Source organism: Dreissena polymorpha, chromosome 15 (assembly GCF_020536995.1).
Source record: "Dreissena polymorpha isolate Duluth1 chromosome 15, UMN_Dpol_1.0, whole genome shotgun sequence".
NCBI lineage: Eukaryota > Metazoa > Mollusca > Bivalvia > Myida > Dreissenidae > Dreissena > Dreissena polymorpha.
The window spans coordinates 1003867-1030019 of NC_068369.1; the positions used below are offsets into that span (position 1 = coordinate 1003867).

The following is a 26153-nucleotide window of genomic DNA, read 5'->3' on the forward strand; positions in this document are numbered from 1 at the left end:
TACATTGTAGAAAGGAGATCTTACTTTTATAATATACAACTTTTATAATATACAGTCATATGAATGTCCAGCCTTGAGGATATAATGTAGCCATGCTCTGAGAAAACTTAGTGCATGTGCGTAAATTGTTATACTAGATTAGCCTGTGCCATCCACACAGGCTAATCAGTGATGACACTTTTCGCCTCTACTGGATTTTCTTTTAGAAGAGACTTTATTTAAACAAAAAAAATCATGAAAGCTGAAAAAGACGACCCTGATAAGAGGCTAATCTAGGACGACACTTTACGGACATGCATCAAGCGTGTTTTTCCAATAGCCTGGCTTAAATATAATAGTTACATTTTGGCGATTTTACATCGTTCTTTTACATTTTTGTATATTTTGTTGTAAACAATACCATTTCAGATTATTTTGAATTTAAAATATTTACATTTACTTTCTCTAGTGTCAGAAGAGATATTTTGTTATTAGTTTTTTTAAATGTGGATTGCATCTTTCATTATGAAAACGTAAGTCACAGTGTTTCTTGCATAATATTTGTAAATTAAATACAATATACACAGGTTTTGATTTCATAGGCACTATTTTCAGTTTATTTACAGCTTCGTTGGCTGGCAATGTGGTACACTTCAAACTCCATTTTAACTGAAAAAAACAAATATTTGGCAGAGTAATAGGAGATATACAAACAGCTGACAATATTAACACATTTTGAACAATAACTCGACCTTGTTTTTATCGTTCCCCGATTCCAATGTGATAACAAGATGGCTGTCGACAACATGATGATATCGTTCAAGAATGTTATTCATTTAATAACTTAAAATGAGTGTGACTCAAACGTTTAAGCTTAGAACACAAGCTCTTTGCACAACATGTCTTTTCAACGGCATGGAAATCACACTTTAAAATTGCAGTTCCAATGATGAAGTTTTACACTTCAAAAGCTGCATCATGCCAATATTTGGTGATTGACCTTGATCTTTGACCTTTGGATATAGGCCTTACCTTGCATTATGTTGGGACCAAGTGCAGAATTTCTTCACCAGCTGTTTGATGCTCATGTTTAGCCTTGACTTTTCAGATTGGGAAGACACATAGTGAAAATTGTGTGGTAAAAAAGTCAGCTGAATGACATAGTTATGTCTGGACAAGCTGATGCGCATTCTTCTTACCAAGATTTTAAAGTGTTACATTGATATGTGAACTAAGAACAAAGAGATTGCATCTGACATGATATTTTATTATGCTGTACATTTAGGGTAAGTTATTTTCAAATTACCTGAGTAATGATGAAATACTATCAAATTCAGACTTCTTTGTGTCCAAATTCGGCCTTTTACCAAGCATAATCTCGATATTTTTCATACGAACAAAATCTTACACCTGACATGCAGTTTCTATGTTTTGATCATTTGTGATATGTTTTTTAAAAATAACATGATGAATTATACATTATGAGCTAATACACCATGTTTTATGCCCTAACTTGACCTTTTACCTCTAAGTGCGGCTTTGACCTTTGAATTAGGGACACAATATTTAATATCACATGTTGAACATTTGTGGAAAATTAAGCCGATGTTGCATGATTCATTGTAGGGACAAAGGTCTTTCACATGAGAAACCGTTGTGGCATAGAGCACAATATTTATTTTAAAATTCAATAATAAATCATAAAGAAACAGTCCTGACAAGCTAAAATGGTAAGACACACGCACAAATATACACTCATTCATTGTTACTATCTTAAACTTATCATAGAGCCATCAACAAAAATGACACCATTTCTATGAATGAAACTTCTATTCACCTCTTTCCAAGCACTGCATGGCAGGAATCTGCAATGATGTCCATGCACTTTGCTATTTCATCCTCCGTCAGTTTCACATTCACTGCTATGCGAATACTGCAATCAGAAAACCAGAGTTCTGATATATGCAGCAGTTTTTTCAAATAGAGCATTAAATGTGCCATATATGGCATTTATTTATAAGAGAGTTTTTCCCAAAATATACACATTACAATGTATATTAAATAATGAAATCGTGATATTGGCCCAATTGCATTACACTTGGAACATACCATGCACATACAGTAGTTCAATACATTTAATTGAATAAAAACTTTGTTTTTTAAATATTATAACTAAAAAAAATGGCATGTCCTTGTTTTTGTTAGAATTTTTGAGCTCATGGTTACTATATAGTAACATACAGGCACGTTTTGTCTGTAAACAGTAAAGGTTATATGAATTTAAAAGGTTAGAACTTTGTGAAAGTCTGGATCCTTGTTTGACAGCGTTGAATCACTTATACAACATCTGGGATATTCTGTTTTATACATCTTACCTGGTATGAGGTACAGAAAGAACAACAAAAACCTTGGCCTCTTAAATATTTCAATCAAGAGCCTTTTTGCATGCATAATTCTTGCCGGTAGACACTCATATGGCTAATTATTCCACAATTTGCAGAACAACAGACCTTGTCATCCATAATGAATTAGTTGCTTTCATCAATAGAATCACTTCCCATTCTTCAAACAGTGGTGCCAGCAATACTTACAATAAGACACAATGAGAGAGAGGTGTTACCTGGGCGGTGGAAGCTGGTGTTCTTCATGCTCCAGATAGCGTGCAGGGGTCAAGGCCAGCCCTCGCTCCATAGCCTGCAAATATTAAGATGTAAGCCTTGTTTAAGGAGTACTGGACTGAATGCACAAGCATAAAGTGTTGTTCCATATAAGGTATGACAATTTCCGCCTAAATACCTGTAGGCATTTTTTTTATTTAGAAGAGACTTCCTTCAAGCTAAGAATTGCAAAACAGCGGAAAGTGTCGTTTCTGATTCCCCTGTAGGACTACACAGTCTAATCTGGGATTACACTTACGCCCATGCATAAAGCCCAACTTGCTAAAAATGAGCATTATACACAGCAACATTTAAGTAACAACTTAAGTTTATGACAGCATATTCAATGGAATGATCAAGGGTATGTATTATTTATTTCCTCCGATATCGACAATTCAAACCAATCCAGTAAAGTTTACAATATTTAATGAGCAATTTTGTTATTGAAAAGGAATAAACCTTCTGTAAGGAGGATACATCACACTACTTTGATAATTAGCTGAAGTTTGTTTTAAGATAAAAGATGATCTTTTTGATTTTACACTTATAAATAAGTAGGGTTAATTCATTAAGTTCTAGCAGTTTTACAAATCTCCAATTGTCAATTATTATGAGCTTTATATATTAAGCTTTAAGGAAATCCACACATAATGATAAACAAAATAGTGGAATCGCTCTTTTTTCTATGACCGGTTAAGCTCTGTTTATATTTTAATTATTTGGACAACAAAGTTTAAACATTCCCAAAGTAATATTAGAATTGCAAGGGCCCCAAATGCCTGACTTGCCTCCTGGGTGATTTTCTCAATGGTTCGGTTGTCAAGGGAACGATCATCACTGGGCTCAGCTAGACTCAGGTGCTTGATTGGGGCCACTTTGTCACCCATCACACGCATGCCCTCAATCCTGAAACAGAGGGTCGTATGCTTCAAATTTCGGAGCAAATGTGCACAACTAATAACATATAGAACAGGGAATGCAAGTACTTTCTATGAAAATATATATTTGCATCAAAACGCAGGATTGTATTTAACAAATGTACAAGACCAATACAACAGGAAATGAGGGATTGTTCTGGATGTTCTCAATAAAATAGGGGAAGCAGAAATTTTAAGAGCTTTCCCATTATGAAGACCAGCTAGCAGATACAAAAGAAAACAGTTAATTAACTTAATTAAGTCTATTAAAGGAATTGTACCGAAAAAACATTGACAAAAGACATAGCACATTATATTGTCTTAAATATGAATTTATGAACATTTGTCAATTTCAGACACTTAAGTGACAAATCACAATTTTAACCATCATAAGTAAAATAATATTTACTTGGACAATTCTTTGTGTATCTTTTCACTTTTTTGGTGGAGCCTTGAAAAAAGGCCTGAAATAAAAGAAGTGCATTAATGTAACATAGAATGTACAAAAAACCAACTATTTTACCAAGATTGGAGAAAATAAACAGACATCAAAAGAATTTCATAGCAGTCTGATTGTGACAATCCAATAATTATAGAAAGAAATATACATAAGATGTACAAAGGTGTTGGATTTTTTAATTTGTTGTTAAATGAATGTTGATATTATAATTCATAGCAGCATGTGACCAATATCTAAAATATCACAACATTCATCTTGCACAGTGTCACAATTTAAATGAAGAGCAACATCAATCATTAGATTTCACATTGACAATTAAATGTAAAGTATCCTTTATTGAATAAAAATAACAGTTAAGATCTTATTGACAAGCTAAAAAACCCTGAAAGAATATTAGGAAGGAAAAGGGCCAGGACCCCACTGTTGTTGACCTTCAAGCAAAGATATCTAAATATGATGATTGTTTTTGCCACATTATTTCAAAATTCCATAATGAACCACAGAAATGGGCCAGACATAAACATCCACTATATCCATATAAAGAGTATGTGAACATTTCAAGTGTTAACTTGGATCTTGACCATTTGGCAAGTAACATGGTTATTGCATCAAGCAGTTGTCTTCATGAGATGATTATTTAGCCAATGTATTCTGAAGTCTCATAAAGAAAGTTATGGGCCGGACAACACCATTTAGTGTCCTATATCCATTTATAGAAAAAGTGAAAACTGTGACCTTGATGTGCACAACATGGTTACTGCACATGACAACTTGTCTCAAATTATGACCATATGTGCTTATTCTTTTCAAAGTCCCATACAGAGCAACAGGTCATGAGCCGGACGACTCCAAAACATGCATACATACATACATGTACGTACACACAGATATGGGGCCCTTATTATATGCCCTGCCGCCATTATTATGGAGAGGACCCACTTTAGGTCTTGACCCTTCGTCAGAACTTAATCCCAAAGAAATGCTTAAAAAAGCGGTGTTTGTACATACTTTGGTCATTCTCAATTATGTTGAGGGACTGGATGGCTCCAGAGGCCAGCATTGGGGGCAGGGAAGCCGAGAAACAGTAGCCCAGACCAGACAGCCTCTGAAAGGTTTAACAAAACAGTGAAATATGTACGAGTTGTGCTCTGGGAAAACGGGGCTTAATGCATGTGCTGAAAGTGTCCTCCCAGATAAGCCTAGGCAGTCCTCACAGGCTTATCTGAGACAACCGTTTTCGCAGAGAGTTATTTTAGTTTAGAAGAGACATCCTATAAACAAAAAAATCGATAAAAGTAGGAAATGTCCTCCCTGATTTGTCTGTGCACACTGCACAAGTGAATGTGGGAAGACACTTTATGTACTTGTATGAGGCCCTGTTTTTCCAGAGCAATTCACATGCCACATAGAAGACTCAATCCGGACATAAAGGATTGAGTGAGAAGTTACCTTACACATTTTTATGCAGTTTTGTAATTGAAATCCATAAATATTAAACCATTATGCAACTACTTTTTCTCAATAAATTGCAACACACCTCAATCATGTGAAAGCAAAATTATGAGTAAGCATTTATTCTCTTTATGAGATTCCTACACTCACTCAGTGTAGTGAGTCTGTTTTCGCCCTTGATGGAAACTAGGCAGCTCGAAATGGGCAATTTTATTAATTTTGTTTCTTCAAAATTATTATAACATCTTTAAAACAAGGGACAAAATTGTCACAAAACCAGGTTTTCAGTTGAAAAAAAAGTCTGAAAAAGGGAGACAATTCAAAATGTGTATTGTTAAACCCCCTTGTGTAAAATTGACCTTGATTTCAATTAGAAAACAAGGGCTGTTTGTAAAACATGCATGCCCCCCATATGGGCTGTCAGTTGTCATGGAATCCATTGTGTGAATACGTTTTTTTGTCACTGTGACCTTGACCTTAGATATATTGACCTGAAAATCAATAGGGGTCATCTGCCAGTCATGATCAAAGTTCCTATGAAGTTTCATGATCCTAGGCCTAATAATTCTTAAGTTATCATCCGGAAACCATTTCACTGTTTCGAATCACTGCTACCTTGACCTTTGACCTAGTGACCTGAACATTGATACTGGTCATCTGCCAGTCATGATCAATGTACCTATGAAGTTTCATGATCCTAAGTGTAAGCATTCCTGAGTTATCATCCGGAAACCATTTTACTGTTACAGGTCACTGTGACCTTAACCTTTGACCTAGCGACCTGAAAATCGATAGGTGTCATCTGCCAGTCATGATCAAAGTTCCTATAAAGTTTCATGATCCTAGATGTAAGCATTCTTGAGTTATCATCCGGAAACCATTTTACTGTTTCACTGTGACCTTGACCTTTGACCAAGTGACCTGAAAATCTGAAAATCAATAGGGGTCATCTGCCAGTCATGATCAATGTTCCTATGATGTTTCATGATCCTAGGTGTAAGCATTCTTGAGTTATCATCCGGAATCCATTTTACTGTTTCGAGTCACTGTGACCTTGACCTTTGACCTAGTGACCTGAAAATCAATAGGGGTCATCTGCCAGTCATGATCAATGTACCTATGAAGTTTCATAATCCTAGGCGTATGCATTCTTGAGTTATCATCCGGAAACCATTTTACTATTTCAAGTCACTGTGACCTTGACCTTTGACCTAGTGACCTGAAAATCAATAGGGGTCATCTGCCAGTCATGATCAATGTACCCATGAAGTTGCATGATCCTAGGCCTAAGCGTTCTTGAGTTAGCATTCAGAAACCATTTTACTATTTCAAGTCACTGTGACCTTGACCTTTGACCTATTGACCTGAAAATCAATAGGGGTAATCTGCCAGTCATGATCAATTTACCTATGAAGTTTCATGATCCTAGGCCTAAGCCTTCTTGAGTTATCATCCTTTCATAGTTACATAGGTGTTTCAAAATCAATCTATTTTTAGTTGTGGCGACCTTGACCTTAGAGACATTGACATAATTCTCACCATCCAATAATGGTGAACAAATGTGCCAAATTATTTTAAAATGTCACAATGAATAACATAGTAATGGCCCAGACAAGTTCATTTATGGCCATTTTTGACCTTCAAACTCAAGTTGTGAACTTGACCTTGGAGATATCGATGTAATTCTTTCGCGTGACACACCGACTAATGATGGTGAACAAATGTGCTAAATGATTTTAAAATCTGACAATGAACAACAAAGTGATGGCCCGGACAAGCTCATTTATGGCCATTTTTGACCTTTAAACTCAAATTGTGACCTTGACCTTGGAGATATCGACATCATTCTTTCGCGCGAAATACTGTCTAATGATGGTGAACAAATGTGCCAAATGGTTTTAAAATCTGACAATACACAACAGAGTTATGGCCCGGACAAGCTTGTTCCGCCCGCCTGCCGACATTCGCCAATCTAATAACCAGTTTTTTTCTTCGAAAAACCTGGTTAATTATGCTTTTCTTTAAACTCTGACAAATTGCTTTACAACCAACCATTACATTGATTATATTTACAAAAAGCTTTATAAAAATTACGGGCATTGATTAGAAAATAAGCATGTTTCTAAAATTATATTAAGATGGGAACTTAAATAAATAGGTAAATAAAGCAAAAAAATCTCCACAAATCCCCTTTTAGTAGGAACTTTATAAAACGAGAGGGCCAAGATGGCCCTAGTTCGCTCACCTGAGAGGAGTCGGTTCATTCAATCTTTACCTAATGTCAAACATGACCCAGATATTGACCAGACAAATATCCTTGTCAAGTTTCATCCTTATTGAACCAAAACTCTGGCGTAGGGAGTGTTTTTGTTTTTGTAAGATTTGAAATGGTGACCTATATCTTGAGCTGACCCCCCAAACATCAAACTTTGCTTACAAGGATTTTGTATAAAATAATGAAAATGTGAACCATCTAAGGGCAATAATTACGGCATTAATTATGTGATTTTGCTCATCATCAAACTTGACTGAGATCTTTTAGCAACTTTAATAAAGAATGCTTGAGAAATGTGAATGCTAGAGTGTTTTACTAACAAAATGTTGACGGACAAACAGCGGAGAAAGACCAATACTAAAACCTCACCTGAGCAATCAGGTAAGCTAAAAAGTGCGTTTTACCATTCTGAGCCATTTTCCAACTTGTCCAAGAAATCAATAAAACCAATGATATTATGTATTGAATAAGTTTCACGATGATTATGCAAAAAATGTGACTACTATAATGTTTGATCACAAGGTTTCTCTCTATATAGTCACATAAGGAAAACTGCCCCACCCCTGGCAGCCATGTTTATTGACCCATCGGGACCATTTGCAAACTCATCTGAGATATATATAAAACAAATCTATTCACCAAGTTTCAAGATGATTGGCCAAAAAATGTGACTTCTAGAGTGTTCACAAGCTTTTTTTTACTAAATAAATATAAGAAAACTGCCCCCCCCCCCGGCAGCCATGTTATTCAACTGACCGGAACCATTTACCAACTCAACTCTCGTATCAAGGAAACAAATGTTCTGACCAAAGTTCATGAAAATTGGGCAAAAAATGTGACTTCTAGAGTGTTCACATGTTTTTACATATAGAGAAAAATGCCCCGCCCACTGGCGGCCATGTTTGTTCACCGATCTAGACCGTTTTTGTATTTGTCCGACATATCAATAAAACCAACGATTTGATTAACTTTCATGATGATTGGGCTATAATTGTGACTTCTAGAGTGTTTACAAGCTTTCTCTATAGCCATATAAGGAAAACTGCCACGCCCACTGGTGGCCATGTTTTTCAATGGACCTGAACCACTTTTGAACTCAACCAACATATTATTAACACAGACATATAGACAAAGTTACATGAAGATTGGGCATTTAATTTGACTTCTACAGTGTTTACAAGCTTTTTCTTTTTTTTTGACCTAGTGACCTAGTTTTTGACCCAACATGACCCAGTTTCAAACTCCATCGAGGTTTTATTGGGACAAATCTTCTGACCAAGTTTTATGAAGATCAGACAATAAATGTGGCCTCTTGAGTGTTTACGAACAAATGTGGACGGACGGACAACAGACAAAGACCAGTAACAAAAGCTCACCTGAGCAATCAGGTGAGCTAAAAACGGTGAGCTAAAAACAAGAGCTGTCACCATAGGATGACATATGCCCCCTTATAAACGCTTTGATAGAAGTTATAGCATTTTTCGAAACCTTAACGCAGATTTCGAAACCTAAACGCGGACCCTTAGTTCAAGGTTAAGGTCATAGAGGTCAAAATTTGTGTGCCTATGGAAAGGCCTTGTCCATATAAACATGCATACCAAATATGAAGGTTATATCTCAAGGGACATAGAAGTTATGAGCATTTTTCGAAACCAAAACGCAGATTTCGAAACCTAAACACAGACCCTAACTTCAAGGTAAAGGACACAGGGGTAAAAAAATTGTGTGCGTATGAAAAGGCCTTGTCCATATACACATGCATACCAAATATGAAGGTTATATCTCTAGGGACATAGAAGTTATGAGCATTTTTGGAAACCTAAATGCAAATGTGACGGAAAGACGGACAGACAGACAGTCCGATCACTAAATGCCCCCTTTTCTTTGAAAGGGGGCATGAAACATCCAAACTCGAATAAAATTAACACATAAATGAAACACAACTACACTGTATTATTTTGAAAACATTAGTAATTATAAGGGGAGTAACTACTGTATTCTTAAATGCAAAATTTAAAAGAGTTGATTCACATGTTACATGACCTTAAAGAGATCTTCACGTTTTGGTAAATTGACAAAATTGAAAAAAGTTGTTTCAGATTCGCAAATTTTCGTTTTTGTTATGATATTTGTGAGAAAACAGTAATACTGAACATTTACCATGATCTGATATAGCCATTATATGCATCTTTTGACGATTTAAAAACCTGAAAATTATAAAGCGTTGATTGAATATTGAATAATTTGGAGAGTTCTGTTGTTGTCATTTAATTGTGTGACACTACGAAGATTGCTTATATAAAGTATAAAATACCTCGCTTGCACATACTTGGCAGGATGGCCGAGCGGTCTAATTGTTTTTTTACTCCAGGACTCCGGGGGTCACTGGTGTGAGCCCTGCTGCGGGCTACTTTTTTTTCCTTTTTAAAAATTTTATTCTTGATTTTTTACTGGAGCTTTTTAGATCCAATGTTTACATTTATCAATAAAAAGCATTTAATGACAAACTTCCAAACATGCCAAAATCTGTGAAAAGGCCCCTTTAATTCATGATTGTTTGCAAGCCTTTTTACTATATAAATATAAGGAAAACTGCCACGTCCCCCTGGCAACCATGTTTTTCAACAGACCGGAACCATTTTCACACTCAACTCTCGTAGCTAGGAAACAAAAGTTCTGACAAAATTTCATGAAAATGGGGCCAAAAATGTGACTTCTAGAGTGTTGACATGTTTTCAATATACACATATAGAGAAAAATGCCCCGCCCACTGGCGGCCATGTTTTTTCACCGATCTGGACCATTTTCTAACTCATCCGAGAAATCAATAAAACCAATGTTTTGATCAACTTTCATGATGATTGGGCAAAAATTATGAATTCCAGAGTGTTTACAAGGTTTCTCTAAAGCCAAATAAGGAAAACTGCCCCACCCACTGGCGGTCATGTTTTTCAACGGACCAGAACAACTTTTGAACTCAACCAACATATCATTAAGACAAACATTTTTACAAAGTTACATGAAGATTGGGCATGAAATGTGACTTCTACAGTGTTTACAAGTTTTTTCTTTTTTTTTGACCTAGTGACCTAGTTTTTGACCCGGCACGACCCAGTTTCGAACTTGATCGAGATTTCATTGGGACTAAGCTTCTGACCAAGTTTCATGAAAATCGGACAATAAATGTGGCCTCTAGAGTGTTTAGGAACAAATATTAACGGACGGACGGACGGTCGTAGGACAGACAAAGACCGGTCACAAAAGCTCACCTGAATGGCATTTAGTAATATTATGTACTTACAGTTGAAAAAGATGCTTCAATAAACGCTAATGCCCCCGATGAGAGCATTGTTAGTAATGATTCATGGGCCCGTCTAAGTACAAAATAAGGTCAATGTAAAAATAAGGTCAGGTGATGTGGGTGCGTTGATTGTGCATAGATAGTATCCATGCATATATTGAATCTTTGTAGCAAGAAGTATTCATGTTTGCTGAAATGTGTAATTTTGGGTGAACCAAGAATATGGACCTTCTGAAATACCAGAAGCCCATAAGGAGGTAAATGTAAATGCAATCAGGTGATGTTGGTGAATTGATGAAGTTCAACGACAAAATTATGCAAGTATAAACACTTTTTAGGAAGCATTATTGATGGTATATAATAAAAATGTGTCATTTTGGTGTAATCTCGTACAAACTGACAAATGAATTGACTGAGGGACAGGCTTCTCTAATTGCAGGGGTCACAAACAGGAAACAAATGCGATAAAATTTATAATGGACATCAGATTACTCAGATTGTTACCAAAATATATTTCTCAACATATCTTCTCTCTATATAATACTGCGGCCAAAGTGTGGCACAGATAACTGTTAGTATTCACCTGATGGTCAACAATGTATTTCTTTCCACAGCAGAATCCTCCAGCCCCTCCCACTGCGTTCTCCAGGCAGGCAGCTACCAGGTCTACCTCATCCAGCTGTAATTAGAAATACAAGAGCTGCATACCGCACAGGCTTATGTGGGACGACACTTCAACCACATGAGCTTGGAAACATACTTTTTACTAGAGCTGTTCGATGCATCGAAAAACCGGTTAAACGCCGCCGATTCGATTTTGATACCAATACGGCCAATTTCGATTCGATTCGCTGAATTCTCGATTGATCCGCATTTTAAACCTTACTTTCCAAATACGTTGTCTAAACTTTCTTGTCATTTGTAATACGTCTTGTGATTGGTCAGTAGCCAATATGGCATCCAATGAATGAATGAATAACATGCTGAGCATTACATCAGCCGGTAAAATGGCTTCTTAAACCACGCTGAAAGACGCACCGTCAAAATTAAAATCAAAAGTATGGGAACATTTTGTGTTTCACGAAGGTTCTGATGCAAAGGCAACTTGCAAAACGTGTTTTGTTGACGTTTGTTGAAATCAGTCAGTTTGTTTGTTTACTTAACTGTGTGCATTCTTTTAAGAATTCAACAGGAAGTTGTTTATATACTTACATGTTTGTTTTTGTTTTGTTTTTCTGTTTAACACATGTAAAAGATTGTGCATTCAATGTTATTTAAGAATAACTCAACAAGAAGTTTTGTTCCATAAATTTGTTTCTTATAAAACAATATGCGTTTTTAAATTTTATTTAAAAAATTAAACACTTTAAATGTACAACATAATGAATTAATAAGTTTGGTTAACATATTAATTCATGCCCTTGACAAACCAAACATGAAATAGTATGCCAAATAAGCTGCAAATAGTTTAATTTGAATCGAATCGAAAATAATTGAATCGAACCATTTGGTATCGAAATCGAATCGAATCGAGTGATGAGTGAATAGTTACAGCTCTACTTTTTACAGGACTGCTTTTTACTACAAGGGTGTGATTTAAGAACCACATAAGGGAAGGAAAATGCTCTACCCTCTCATAGGGTTCAACAATACTCTTCATTTGTACATGTTTACATAAACATTTACATAAACTATGTAAAACTATGTAAAATGTAAAATTATTTTATCATTGAAAGAAAGGAAATCCGCTGAAAGAAAGAGAAATCACACCCTGTCATAATGACATTTAGAATCTATTCTATTAATATCTTGATGATCACTTTAAACACAAGTAGATTGTACAACAGAATTTTATTTGCAGTACCTATAAACTTATAAATAAGTAGTTAAACCTGTTGTAACTGACAAACAGACAAAACTTTACAACATTAGCAGAACAAAACAACTACTTAATCAAATACATAAAAAAAAACATCTTAACAATTTAAATATGTTAATTGCAAAAAGAATTATTAACTTTGTACATGAAACTTGGGGCAAGGATCAATGAAAAATAATAGGTGAAAACACTTAGGCACAAACCTTGATATTAAAATGTTCTGTTACACCTCGACCATTGTCCCCGAGCACACCAAATGAAAAACTCTCCTCGATGAAGATTCGCAGCTTGTACTTCCACTTCAACTCGACCAGCTTTGGCAGTGGACATATATCACCATGTTTTGCATACAGTCCTTCCACCACTAGGAAGCGGCGGGTAACCTTCGCCTTCTTGGGAAGCTTTTGAATAAAACAATCAAGTCACAGTCTGGGAAACTGGGGTTTAATGCATGTACGCAAAGTGTTGTCCTAGACTAGCCTTTATGGAATTTCTTGTCGAGCTGACTGCATAGGCTTATCTGAGACAACACTTCACACATGCGTTAAGCTTGGATTTTCCACAGCAAGGCCCAATTTCTTTTTATCATCATCATAATTCTATTTAAAACGTAATTGTTTTTTTTTAGTAACAAAAGATGTGTAGATTATATGGTACATGGTCTGATGGAAGCCCTGGACAAGATAGTTAGAAGATCTTATTAACTCTGTTCCATGCATCATGATGTCAACTTTTTCCTCTTTCAATTGCAAGGGCTTGAGTTGACATAGTAAGAAACTTATTTCTTTTAAATCATAAAGCATGCAAGAAATTCCACACATTAAACAAAGCATATGGTTGAGAACCAATTATCATTGAGCAACATAACAGTTTTAACAGCACTCTTCTAATTTTACTGAATTGTTATTCAGAACAAACTTGGAACAATAAAACGAGTGGGACTTGTTAGACAGTTAGCAGCCTGCAGGTTTATGATGTAGAATATACTTTCTAAGAAGAGATAACAACATTTGGAAAACATGCATGTATATGCAGAAAGGCAAAATTTTGGATCAACTTGCAGCCATAAAATGGCAATGCGTGCCTCCTTTTAGGAAGAGCACTTGACCTGGCTCTATTAAGCTAAAACATTTTCAGATATATTTGATGAAAACTGATATATTAAACTGAAGTATTATTTCAGGACTCAACAACTCCCTTGAAGACATATCTGATGATTTAAATTGACCAAGCTTTATTGCAAACAACAACAAGGGCTGTTTGTAAAACATGCATGCCCCCCATATGGGCTCTCCGTTGTAGTGACAGCCATTGTGTGAATATGTTTTTTGTCACTGTATGTCAATGACCTGTGAAATGTATCCAATTAATAGTGCAAAAACCAATCAGGACCTATACTAATCAATTATATCCATTATATGATTGAGTCTTTGATTTTTTGGATTCCTTTCACACATTTTGACTTATTTGACAATATGTGAAACGTGCACACAATTTGTTATGTTTTATTTATTAATGGTAATGAAACATGTTATTTATAGCAGTTAACTCCCCTAGTCAATGACCACCATAGATAGCAATGCAATCTGATTAAAAATAGCCAAGGCTAGTGTTGTGTATTGGGCAAATGTATATAAGTGCAACTTGACCACATGACCAGTATCATGTGTTTACCACACACAGAAGTCAGTTATGTATTAGACCATTAATTCCACTCCCAACTTTGGCCACTTGCCAAGATACTGACCAGTATCAGATGGGGTTGTGAAACTGTGTAAACAGTGAACACCAGTCCATGTAATACTGGCCTACCACTTGTACTAGTTGATTTGGAGTTAATACAGTAATGCATGTACAAATGAGACACTAAGCCTAAAAGTTAATTATATGTGCCTCTGAAAACTAACCAGATGAGTGGGTTGAAATTTACAATCTTTACTTGGCATTTGAGGAAATCTGAACCCTCAGGGTTTGGATAGAACATCCCCAAATTAACTTTTCTTTACACTGTTGTTATTTTTGTTCAATACACAAATATTAACCTAACTTTACAAATCCTGTACAGTAAAGGAAACTAAATCTAAGTTGATATCTTAATATGCTTGATCCTATTTATGTATTAACATTGTTTTATACATACAGACTGTGTTGCTGTTTTTCAATTAACAAGCAGATTAAAAATTAATTATATATTTTTATGTATAATTTGAATTGACAAAATTAAATGCAAGTTGCGTAGCAAGAATTACATGTTTGATTTATTGTCAGTGAATCGTGACATTTTCTCAATGTTTCAGACCACCAGTTTGTCAAAGCTATCAACCGCTTGGATGGTCAAGCTAAATAGAATTGACCCAGCAAATCACAACTGTCCTGTTGCCATATAATATTACATATCATATTACATTGGTTTTTTAAATGTTGAATTCTCACGTCATTTCCATAAACATAGTATTTACTGGCACAGAAACAAAGGCTTATACATCATTATGAATTAACATGTGTCAAAAATTCAATTTGTAAGTCTCTTTACTGGACAGTGTGAAAACAGAATAAACTAGTGACCTGAAAATCAATAGGGGTCATCTGCGAGTCACGATCAATGTACCTTTGAAGTGTCATGATCCTAGGCAAAAGCGTTCTTGAGTTATCATCCAAAAATCGTTTTACTATTTCGGGTCACCATGACCTTGACCTTTGACCTTGTGACCTCAAAATCAATAGGGGTCACCTGCGAGTCATGATCAATCTACCTATGAAGTTTCATGATCCTAGGCATATGCGTTCTTGAGTTATCATCCGAAAACCATTTTACTATTTCGGGTCACCGTGACCTTTACCTTTGACCTAGTGACCTCAAAATCAATAGGGGTTATCTGCGAGTCTTGATCAATCTACCCATGAAGTTTCATGATCCTAGGTGTATGCATTCTTGAGTTATCATCCGGAAACCATTTTACTATTTCGGGTCACCGTGACCTTGACCTTTGACCTAGTGACCTCAAAATCAATAGGGGTCATCTGCGATTCATGATCAATCTACCCATGAAGTTTCATGATCCTAGGCGTATGCATTCTTGAGTTATCATCCGGAAACCATTTTACTATTTCGGGTCACCGTGACCTTGACCTTTGACCAAGTGACCTCAAAATCAATAGGGGTCATCTGCAAGTCATGATCAATCTACCCATGAAGTTTCATGATCCTAGGCGTATGCGTTCTTGAGTTATCATCCGAAAACCATTTTACTATTTCGGGTCACCGTGACCTTGACCTTTGACCTAGTGACCTCAAAATCAATAGGTGTCATCTGCAAGTCATGATCAATCTACCTATGAAGTTTCATGATCCTAGGCGTATGCGTTCTTGACTTATCATACGACAACCACCTGGTGGACGGACCGACCGACCTACCGACCGACATGAGCAAAGCAATATACCCCCTCTTCTTCGAAGGGGGGCATAAAAATGTTTGGGAAACAATGTGATTCAAATATAGTCTCCCCTTACCCATCCTTTCTGCAACCAAATGGTTGTTGGTAGTGTGGGTAGAATTATACCTAGAGACTGGTTGACTCTAGTGGTGATAATAATTTGGATCTAAACATCTCTGAGAGAGATTTTAGACCTTCCTTGTGTAAATATACTTACTTAAAACCTTTCTTATTTAAATGCAACTGCATCAAAACAATTATACTATAAAACTCCTTTATTCTGTTTTGTGGATAGAACCAGTCTTTGGTTTCGTATGAGATAATCTTGAGAATGCAAGCGCTTTTCCATGGAAATTAAAACCTCCTACCTTTTTGTCCTCTTTCTGTTGTTCAAGACAGAGGCGTTCCAAGTCGGCCATATCGTTGTGCTTGAAATACTTGATGACACTACGCGAGGCCACCAGGCCTTTCTGGATGGCAAAACACACACCCTCGTCTCTGTATGTGCAAACAAGATTATGATTAATTTGAGGTGTAAATCTTATTTAGAATATAGGCTTTTACAGAATTGCTCACAAAACAGATCCCTCCCAGTGAAAACCTCTATGAAATAAATATTGTACAAAACATTTTCAGCAAACATCAGTTTCTCTGTACACATGTAATGTTTTCTTATCAAAGCAAATTCCATTTGTCACAGCAGTATGCTTCTATATCATTTACAAGACATTTGCCTTGGGGTAAAAAAAATGTTGTACATAAACCTTACCATATCTTTTATGCGTATACCATGTTTCATAATGATATCTTACCTACTATGTAGCATATACACATATGAGCAAACCCTACTTGCTTTCCGATACAAATTACCACATGCGGCCTCTCTCATGCCAAAGAACTTCCATAGGTCATTTTAAGAGTTGTCCGCCAAATATTCAAACAAATATTACCGCCGCATATCACAAGAAATTCAGACCAAATATGTTTCTCACACAAAAATGACGTCTCCCCTCTTGCTGTAGGCTGGTATGGCGCTGGCAATGGTGGCGAAACCATACGAGTACAAGATGGCTTCTTCTGCCTGCATGAACTTGGCCAAGCGATCCTCTAGCTCAAGGTGAACATCTGGGAAATGGAAGCCATTAGTTAGTTTTGATAATTTGTTGTTTTCTTGCTATGGGAAAACAAGGCTTAATGCAGGTGTGGAAAGTGTTTTCCCATGTGAGGTATGCAGGCTATTTTGTCTTTAAAAAAGTTTCTTCTTAGTGAAAATACAGTTTAAGTGGAAAGTTTCATCCCTGATTAGCCTGTGCAGACTGCAGAGTCTAATCTGGTATGACACTTGAAACACATGCAATAAAGCCCCGTTTAAAAGAGCAAGGCTAATATATCAGTTTATGCACCTTTGAAGCAACCATGTGGTTCCAGCGTTTTACCTCACCACTTTGGGAATGGTACCGGTACTGGTCAAATAGGGAAAATAAGCAGCTTATTCATCCAAATTGGGAAATTTATGGATTAAGCTCAAAATTTTATAAAACTAAAAAATTGCATATTAAATCAAAGTAGTGAGTGATTTCCTATGAAATCCTCTTTTTATGAACACTAAAAATGAGTTTATTAAACTTATCACTCTTTTTAACTGAAGCTGTGTTTGAGAATAACAACTGTCTAAATCGGGATTCTGAGCATGGATTAAGTGTTGGGGTGTTGTGAAAACACACTTAGCAGGTATCAGAGGGAGTAATCATGTGATAGTCAAGATGGCGACTTCCACGCAGAGACAGATTTTGTTTGCCGTTTTAAACCCTTTATTACCCTTGTTTAATTATTTCAGGATGCTCACTTTCCAGCCATATCAGTTTAAAAGTGATAAGCGTTTATTTCGTATTTAAATTCGCTTTGTATCTCAACTTTACTCCCCGCAAATTTTCTAAGTGGAGCCCTAATTAGGTCATCCCCCCTCAGAAATTTCGCACTAAGTAAAGTCGAGATATAGAGCGAATATTACTATGAAATAAACGCCAGAAACTATCTTGCTAATATGGCTGGAAAGAGGGCGGAATTTAAACAAGAGGGCCATGATGGCCCTGATTGCTCACCTGACTAACCAAATACAATCCCAACCCAGATTTCATAAAGATAAACATTCTGACCAAATTTAATAAAGATTAGATGAAAACTGTGATCTCTATTGTCTACACAAGGTTTTTCTATTATTTGACCTAGTGACCTAGTTTTTGACCCCAGGTGACCCAAATACAATCCCAACCCAGATTTCATCAAGATAAACATTCTGATTAAATTTTATAAAGATTGGATGAAAACTGTGACCTCTATTGTCCACACAAGGTTTTTCTATTATTTGACCTAGTGACCTTGTTTTTGACCCCAGATGACCCAAATACAATCCCAACCCAGATTTCATCAAGATAAACATTCTGACCAAATTTCATAAAGATTGGATGAAAACTGTGACCTCTACTGTCTACACAAACAAATTGTTGACGGACGCACCCACACACGCACCCACATACGGACGCCGGACATCACACGATCACATAAGCTCACCATGTCACTTTGTGACAGGTGAGCTAAAAAGAATACAAGTGATTAAAAGGTATTAAACGGCGAAAAATACTGGCCTCTGCATGGATCTTGATAATCACGTGATTACCCCCTCTGACATATATGTGTATGCAACTCTTTGCCCAATTTTTTCTGCGAATTGGGATTTTTTGAGTTGGAAATTTTTTATTTTGAATTGGAAAAAAAGGTCACATTGGGAATGGTGCTTTTTTTACGATACCAACTTTATATTGAGGAAAACGCTGCGGTTCTTGCACAAAACACACCACATAATAATGGAAAATATTTTGATTTTTAAATTGTTAAATACATGTCAGATTAGGTTATAGAGTGAAAAAGCCCTATTTTGACAAAATAAATAGTCTTATATTGAGACCTTTGATTCCAATATTTGACTTTAAAGGCAGCAATGTGATTCATGTGTGTGACATGCGCTCTTAAATATGTATTTTTGAATTCAAGATTAACAAACAATCTAGTAAGGTTATTATTTGGGAGATGTGCATAAAAAATGTAATATATTATAGCAATTGTAAATATACCTAGATACCATTAGTAAATAATGAACTAGTTTCTGAACTGGCAAGACCCAAGTAAATTAACCTGGACATCATCTAGATACAACATCTGACCAAGTTTGGGGAAGATCGGAAACAACTTCAATTAGAGAGCGGACACTTAATACAGACCTACTATCAGACAGACTGACAGACAGGCAAGCTCAATCCTATATACCCCCCTAAACTTAGTTTGTGGGGGAATAATTAAAATCTTACCCATAGTTCCATAGAATCCTCGAGGGCCACATGACCCAACACCATACTTTGACAGGGCTTTCTGAGCAGCAACCTGTAACGTAACAATAAGCCAGGAAAAGTTTGAGCTGCAAGGCGTAAAAATGGGTCTTGATACATATCAAAACATTTTAGCCACATATATTCATCTGCATCCATATACTCTGATGAAGAGTCATATTGTCTGTTTAAGACCACAAAACTGCAAATGCAGGCCTGGGGACTGTTTCAATAAACATCGTAGTACACATTTACGATACATTTTTCGAAGATACATTGTACATAATTGCTAAAGTCCATATCATATGATTACAAATTTTCAGTACTTAATTAACTACATTGGCATCTCAAGCGCCTGATATATTTGGCGAGCATGATGAGCTAGTTCGTCTACTTATCAAGATTACAAAATTCTCTTGTAAGTTAAAATCGACGTACGATCGTTTATGAAACGGCCTCAAGGCCTGGAGCTACACTGGCCACATTCGTCGTAGCCAAATATTATTTTTATCGGTAATAAAACCCACACAATATTCAAACTGATACGATTTCTGGCTAAATAAGATTAATTTCGCTCGATAAAATGTTGAGCCAGATGAAGCCTTGCTGAAGTCCAGTGCACGCTTTAACGCTTACAATAAGAACAATGTGAATCAGTGTACATGTATATTGAAAAAGCCTGGCCCCTTAAAAAATTCTGTCAAATCTTATATTTTTAATATGTGCATCCTTTTAAGCAAATGATGCTATTTTCTAAACACATCTGGTAAGGAAATACCCTATCCCTATCCTTAAAAAAGTTGCACACTGTTTTGAAAAGGTTAAACAAAACTCATTTGATAACAGCAGATCCATCAATTTAAGCACGGGTTTTATCTGTAAGTTGCCGTAACAAGCATATAGTTTGATTGAGCCTTTTACCTCAATGGATTCGTCTCCTAGCATTCCTAAAAAGTTCATGGATGCCATGTTGATCACAGACTTCCCGTTGATTGTCATTATCTTGTCAGGTCGCCTACAAAAACAACAATAGACAGATCTCATGGAAAATGTTTTGAAATTCCTCCTTAACAAACAAAAGACCAGGATCAGTAAACAATGTTTTCTTTGTGATGATCATGAACATGGCTTTATAAGTTCTGAAACCAATTCAAGTAAGTGGTATTATTTTTTTTAACTTAGACAAGCGCTGCAAATATTTATGATATGACATGTACATTACAACAAACCAGTTACCAGTTGATGATATTGATCTTCAAGGATCTTAGATAAGCCCTGAGCCTTTTCAGATGTGACTTGTAGCATACAACAAACCAGTTACCAGTTGATGATATTGGCCTCCAAGGATCTTAGATAAGCCCTGAGCCTTTTTCAGATATGAAATGTAGCATACAACAAACCAGTTACCAGTTGATGATATTGGCCACCATTGAATTGAGATAAGCCCTGAGCCTTTTTTAGATACGAAATATATTGTACAACAAGAGATTGCCAAGCAATATGGTCCCCTACCGGTGAAACTCCACCATTGTCAGAAAAAAGTTTTTATTTTTATTTGTTGCCATAGCAACCATAGTTTTTGACGTAGGAACAAAATGAAATGACGTGCATAATCTGCATATTGCCATCTATCCATGTTTCAAGTTTCATGTTTAAATATGAAGAACTTTTAAAGTTATCGCAGTATCCAGAAGTGTGACGGACTGACAGACAGAGCGCAAACCATAAGTCCCCTTCAGTTTCACAGGTAGGGGACAACAAGCCAGTTACCCAGTGATGATATTGTTCTCCATGGATCTCAGTAATGGATGATCATCTGGTGTATCCGGCACAAGGGGTTCTGGTTTCCACTCTTCTATCAACTCATCTTTTTCCTGTTGACAAACAGATCAATTGGTATAACAAGGCAGGGCTTGCATTAGTAGAATTTTGGGAGAAATACACTCCCTATTTTTGTTACCGGTATATGACTTTCACAAATTCATGTATTTGTCTTAATATATTTATCTCGCATTGGCATTTTGGCACAGATTCAGAACTGATTGTAACCAATCCTTGAATTCATTTTTACTTCACTTCTGAAAACTTCATGAATTGTGTCCTTCAATTTTAAAACTTCAAAATCTTTAAACAAAACTTTCAAAATCAGAAGCCAGAAATTTTCAAAAACACACACACTGAAAGCCATGATCTGTACTGTAGTATTAATTACCTTCTCTGTTAAAATGGTTTTATCTGGAGCATACGCCTTTGAAAACACAAGCTTCACAATGAGGATGATCAGCAAGGCTTCAAATATCAAATGATATGTGGGAGCCTGAAAATACATCAAATCTTATGAAAATACCACATCCCACCAATGTTTGCATCAGCACTTATATTCAGGGGTCCATGAAGGTCAGTGTATTCTGGGGGTCCAGCTACACAAAATTGGGGTATCCAACCATATACATGTACAAACATAAGAAGTGATAGCCATGACTGACATAACGTATTACATGTATAAGGGTTTAAAGATGCCTTTGCTAAAATAATTGTGTCATTAACATGTGGTGTCAGTCTCGCAGCGTAACCATTAAATTTGTTTAAGCTAATTTCAATTAAACGTTACTGTAATTATTTTTGATAACAAACCATTTGTCTTCTGGTTAAAATGTAATCAAATTCATCTGTTGTGATATTGTAAATCATGTGTTTACTAAAGACATAAACATGTTATTTGCATGGTGAAGAATTCAGCTTTCCTAGCAAGGCAATATCTAGTGCACACTTTCTTAAGCGCATATATACTGGCTTGCCATGAAAAAAATACTAGAAGTTTCGGAACAAGCTTTCCATAAATATTGATGATGTATCAAATATGCAAGGTTACTGACATTGTGTGCATCCATTGCATTCAAACATTTATGTGCTGTAAGTTAATACTTTAAGCATAATTGATGCAGATAATTGCCAGCCCAATAAAAAGCTGCCCCACTAATGAATAGTAATTGTGTTTTTCTATATATACCACAGAAAAAAAATAAACAAAATTATGCCAACTTATTCATTTAAGGTATTCTAAAAATACAAAAGTTATCTGACTTTGTGTTTTTATAAACCCCAGATAATCTACATTTTTTTTAACAATCTGTAATATAACATAGAACATAACATACTTAAAACAAAATCATTTAAGAACCACATACAGATTAAAACAAGAGGGCCTGAAAGGCCCAAAGTCGCTCACCTGAGATAACAAGACAAGATATTATTGGGACAAATCTTCTGACCAAGTTTCACAAAGATCGGAAAATAAATGTGGCCTCTAGAGTGTTAACAAGGTTTTACTATAGCCATATAAGGAAAAATGCCCCGCCACCTGGCAGCCATGTTGTTTAACCAACCAGTATCTTTTTTGAACTCATCCAAGATATTATCGGGATGAATCTTCTTACCAAGTTTCATGAAGATCGGACAGTAAATGTGGCCTCTTGAGTGTTAACAAGATTTTACTATAGCCATATAAGGAAAAATGCCCCGCCCCTTGGAAGCCATTTTTTTCAAGCAAACATAATTATTTTCGAACTCATCCAAGATATCATTGAGACCAATCTTCTGACCAAATTTCATGAAGATTGGACAATAAATGTGGCCTCTAGAGTGTTAACAAGGTTTTACTAAAGCCATATAAGGAAAAATGCCCCGCCCCTGGTGGCCATGTTTTTAAAGCAACCAAAACCATTTTCAAACTCATTCAAGATATCATTGGGACAAATCTTCTGACCAAGTTTCATGATGATCGGAAAATAAATGTGACCTCTAGAGTGTTAACAAGGTTTTACTATATCCATATAAGGAAAATAGCCCCGCCCCTGTGGTGGCCATGTTTTTCAACCAACCGGCATCATTTTTAAACTCGTCGAAGACATTATTGGGATGAATCTTCTGACCGAGTTTCATGAAGATCGGACAATAAATGTGGCCTCTAGAGTGTTAACAAGATTTTACTATAGCCTTATATAGCCATATAAGGAAAAATGCCCAGCCCCTTTGCGGCCATGTTATTCAAGCAAACGTAACCATTTTCGAACTCATCCAAGATATCATTAAACTCATCCAAGATATCATTAAGACAAATCTTCTGACCAAATTTCATCAAGATTGGACAATAAATGTGGCCTCTAGAGTGTTAACAAGGTTTTACTATAGCCATATAAGGAAAAATGCCCCGCCCCCTCGCGGCCATGTTTTTCAACCAACCGGCATCATTTTCCAACTTGTCCAAAATATTATTGGGATGAATCTTCTGACCAAGTTTCATTAAGATTGGACAATAAATGTGGCCTCTAGAGTGTTAACAAGATTTTACTATAGCCATATAAGGAAAAATGCCTCGCCCCTTGGCAGCCATGTTTTTCAAGCAAAGGTTACCATTTTTGACCTCATCCAAGATATCAGTGGGACAAATCTTCTGAGCAAGTTTCATGAAGATCGGAAAATAAATGTGGCCTCTAGAGTGTTAACAAGGTTTTACTATAGCCGTATAAGGAAAAATGCCCTGCCCCCGGCGGCAATGTTTTTCAACCAACCGGCATCATTTTCGAACTCGTCCAAGAAATTATTGGGATGAATCTTCTGACCAAGTTTCATGAAGATCAGACAATAAATGTGGCCTCTAGAGTGTTAACAAGATTTTACTATAGCCATATAAGGAAAAATGCCCCGCCCCTTGGCAGCCATGTTTTTCAAGCAAAGGTAACCATTTACGAACTCATCCAAGATATCATTGAAACCAATCTTCTGACCAAATTTCATGAAGATTGGACAATAAATGTGGCCTCTAGAGAGTGAAAAATGCAAATGTTGACGTTGCACAACTGACAACGCACGACGCACAACGGAGGACGAACAAAAGGCGATCACAAAAGCTCACCATGAGCACGTTGTGCTCAGTTGAGCTAAAAAGAATGCAGAAATATATATATAGTACAAGTTATTTCGTGAAGTATCCAATTTGAAACAATGTAACCTGTTGATTCTAATTCATTAAAAGTTGAATAACTGTGCATAAATCTTTCACTTTATATAGAAGATACACAGGGGTACTTATATAAAATAACATTTTGATCAGAATAAACCAAACTTGATGTTGTTATTTCATATCTTTTTGTACAGAGCACATTTGAAGTTTTCTCAGAAATGTAAATATGTGTGAAGTCTTATTGTCAGGTATTGACTTAATCATTAACTGTAAAAACATTCTTAAAATCGTAAAATTATATGAAATGATACAGCTTTACAAAATGATATGACCCGGTACTCTAGATACAAACTGCCACCTTTTCTATTGCATTTACTTAATTTCAAAGCATTGTGTTTGATTTGGTAGGATGTGTGAGGTTGATTGAACTACAATTTTAATAGAAATACACGAGACATTTTTTTACATTTACCAGTAAAAGCTTGCACTCCTTAGAACTAAAAGCATTCAAGAAGGAGAACTTACACAGTATTAAGGCTTATGTGAACAAATCCATACATTAATGCTTTGGGATCTTTGTCTGGTTCAAGTATAACCTGGATAATATTTAGTTTGACGTGTAATATTATTGAATATTGAATCTTAAAGTGGCCTTTTAATGTTTTGGTAAATTGACAAAATAAAAAAAATTGTTTCAGATGTGCAAATTTTCGTTGTAGTCATGATATTTGTGAGGAAACAGTTATACTGAACATTTACCATGCTCTAAAATATCCATTATATGGACTATTTGAAAACCTGAATATAATGAAGCAGTGCAACGCGATACGATTGAATAATTTTGAGAGTTCTGTTGTTGTTGTTATATTTTGTGATACTGCAAGGATTGCTTATATTAAGTATAAAATACATCACTCATTGTATCCTCCATACTCATATTACTGGTGTACCCGAACTACCGGTGATGTTTGTAAATACGCTACTACGTCACAGCACACACATTTTCATTTACAACTTCCGTCGGAGACTGTTTATTATTTTTGCCGGTAGCTGTCAAAACAAAAAATACTCAAAATAATGTCTTTTCTTCTGGTAAGTAGGTATTAAAACACGAATGCCCATGTATTTTTTCGTTATTTACAAACACAATCTGGTTGATCGTTCAGTTTTCTCATGAAAACTATCATTTTGAAAAGTCTGCCTGCAAATGTTTACATAGTTGACAAAAGGTGCGCGTTTCCATAACCCTGATGTACATATCTCCACTTTGCATTACTGAGCCAAACTTCTCAATTGTCTGTGAAGTGACCAGTAGACTAAGGAAAGGGCGGGAAAATCACTGGTCAAGCCTGACTGAACAACTACATCAACTGGACATATGATAATCACATGCTTGACTGACTTAAACTCTTAGACTGGCCACAGGGTCACTGTTTAATAAGTAAACCATGT

At 35.9% G+C, this 26153-nt stretch overlaps 1 protein-coding gene across 1 annotated transcript in view; it reads right to left on the reverse strand.

Annotated features, from left to right (window-relative positions):
- LOC127860830 (serine palmitoyltransferase 1-like) overlaps window positions 1-26153 on the reverse strand; it is a 34373-nt gene that overhangs the window by 2645 nt on the left and 5575 nt on the right. Inside the window, exons 2-15 of the mRNA XM_052399136.1 lie at window positions 21951-22055; window positions 21509-21612; window positions 20660-20753; window positions 19721-19793; window positions 17348-17480; window positions 16724-16853; window positions 13124-13321; window positions 11625-11720; window positions 5022-5118; window positions 3963-4017; window positions 3425-3542; window positions 2600-2673; window positions 1817-1912; window positions 1-648 (exon numbers count right to left, since the gene is read on the reverse strand). The exon at window positions 1-648 is cut by the window's left edge and continues 2645 nt beyond it. Coding sequence (XP_052255096.1) covers window positions 645-648; window positions 1817-1912; window positions 2600-2673; window positions 3425-3542; window positions 3963-4017; window positions 5022-5118; window positions 11625-11720; window positions 13124-13321; window positions 16724-16853; window positions 17348-17480; window positions 19721-19793; window positions 20660-20753; window positions 21509-21612; window positions 21951-22055 — 1377 coding nt within the window. The 3' untranslated portion in view covers window positions 1-644. The remainder of the gene's footprint in view (window positions 649-1816; window positions 1913-2599; window positions 2674-3424; window positions 3543-3962; window positions 4018-5021; window positions 5119-11624; window positions 11721-13123; window positions 13322-16723; window positions 16854-17347; window positions 17481-19720; window positions 19794-20659; window positions 20754-21508; window positions 21613-21950; window positions 22056-26153) is intronic.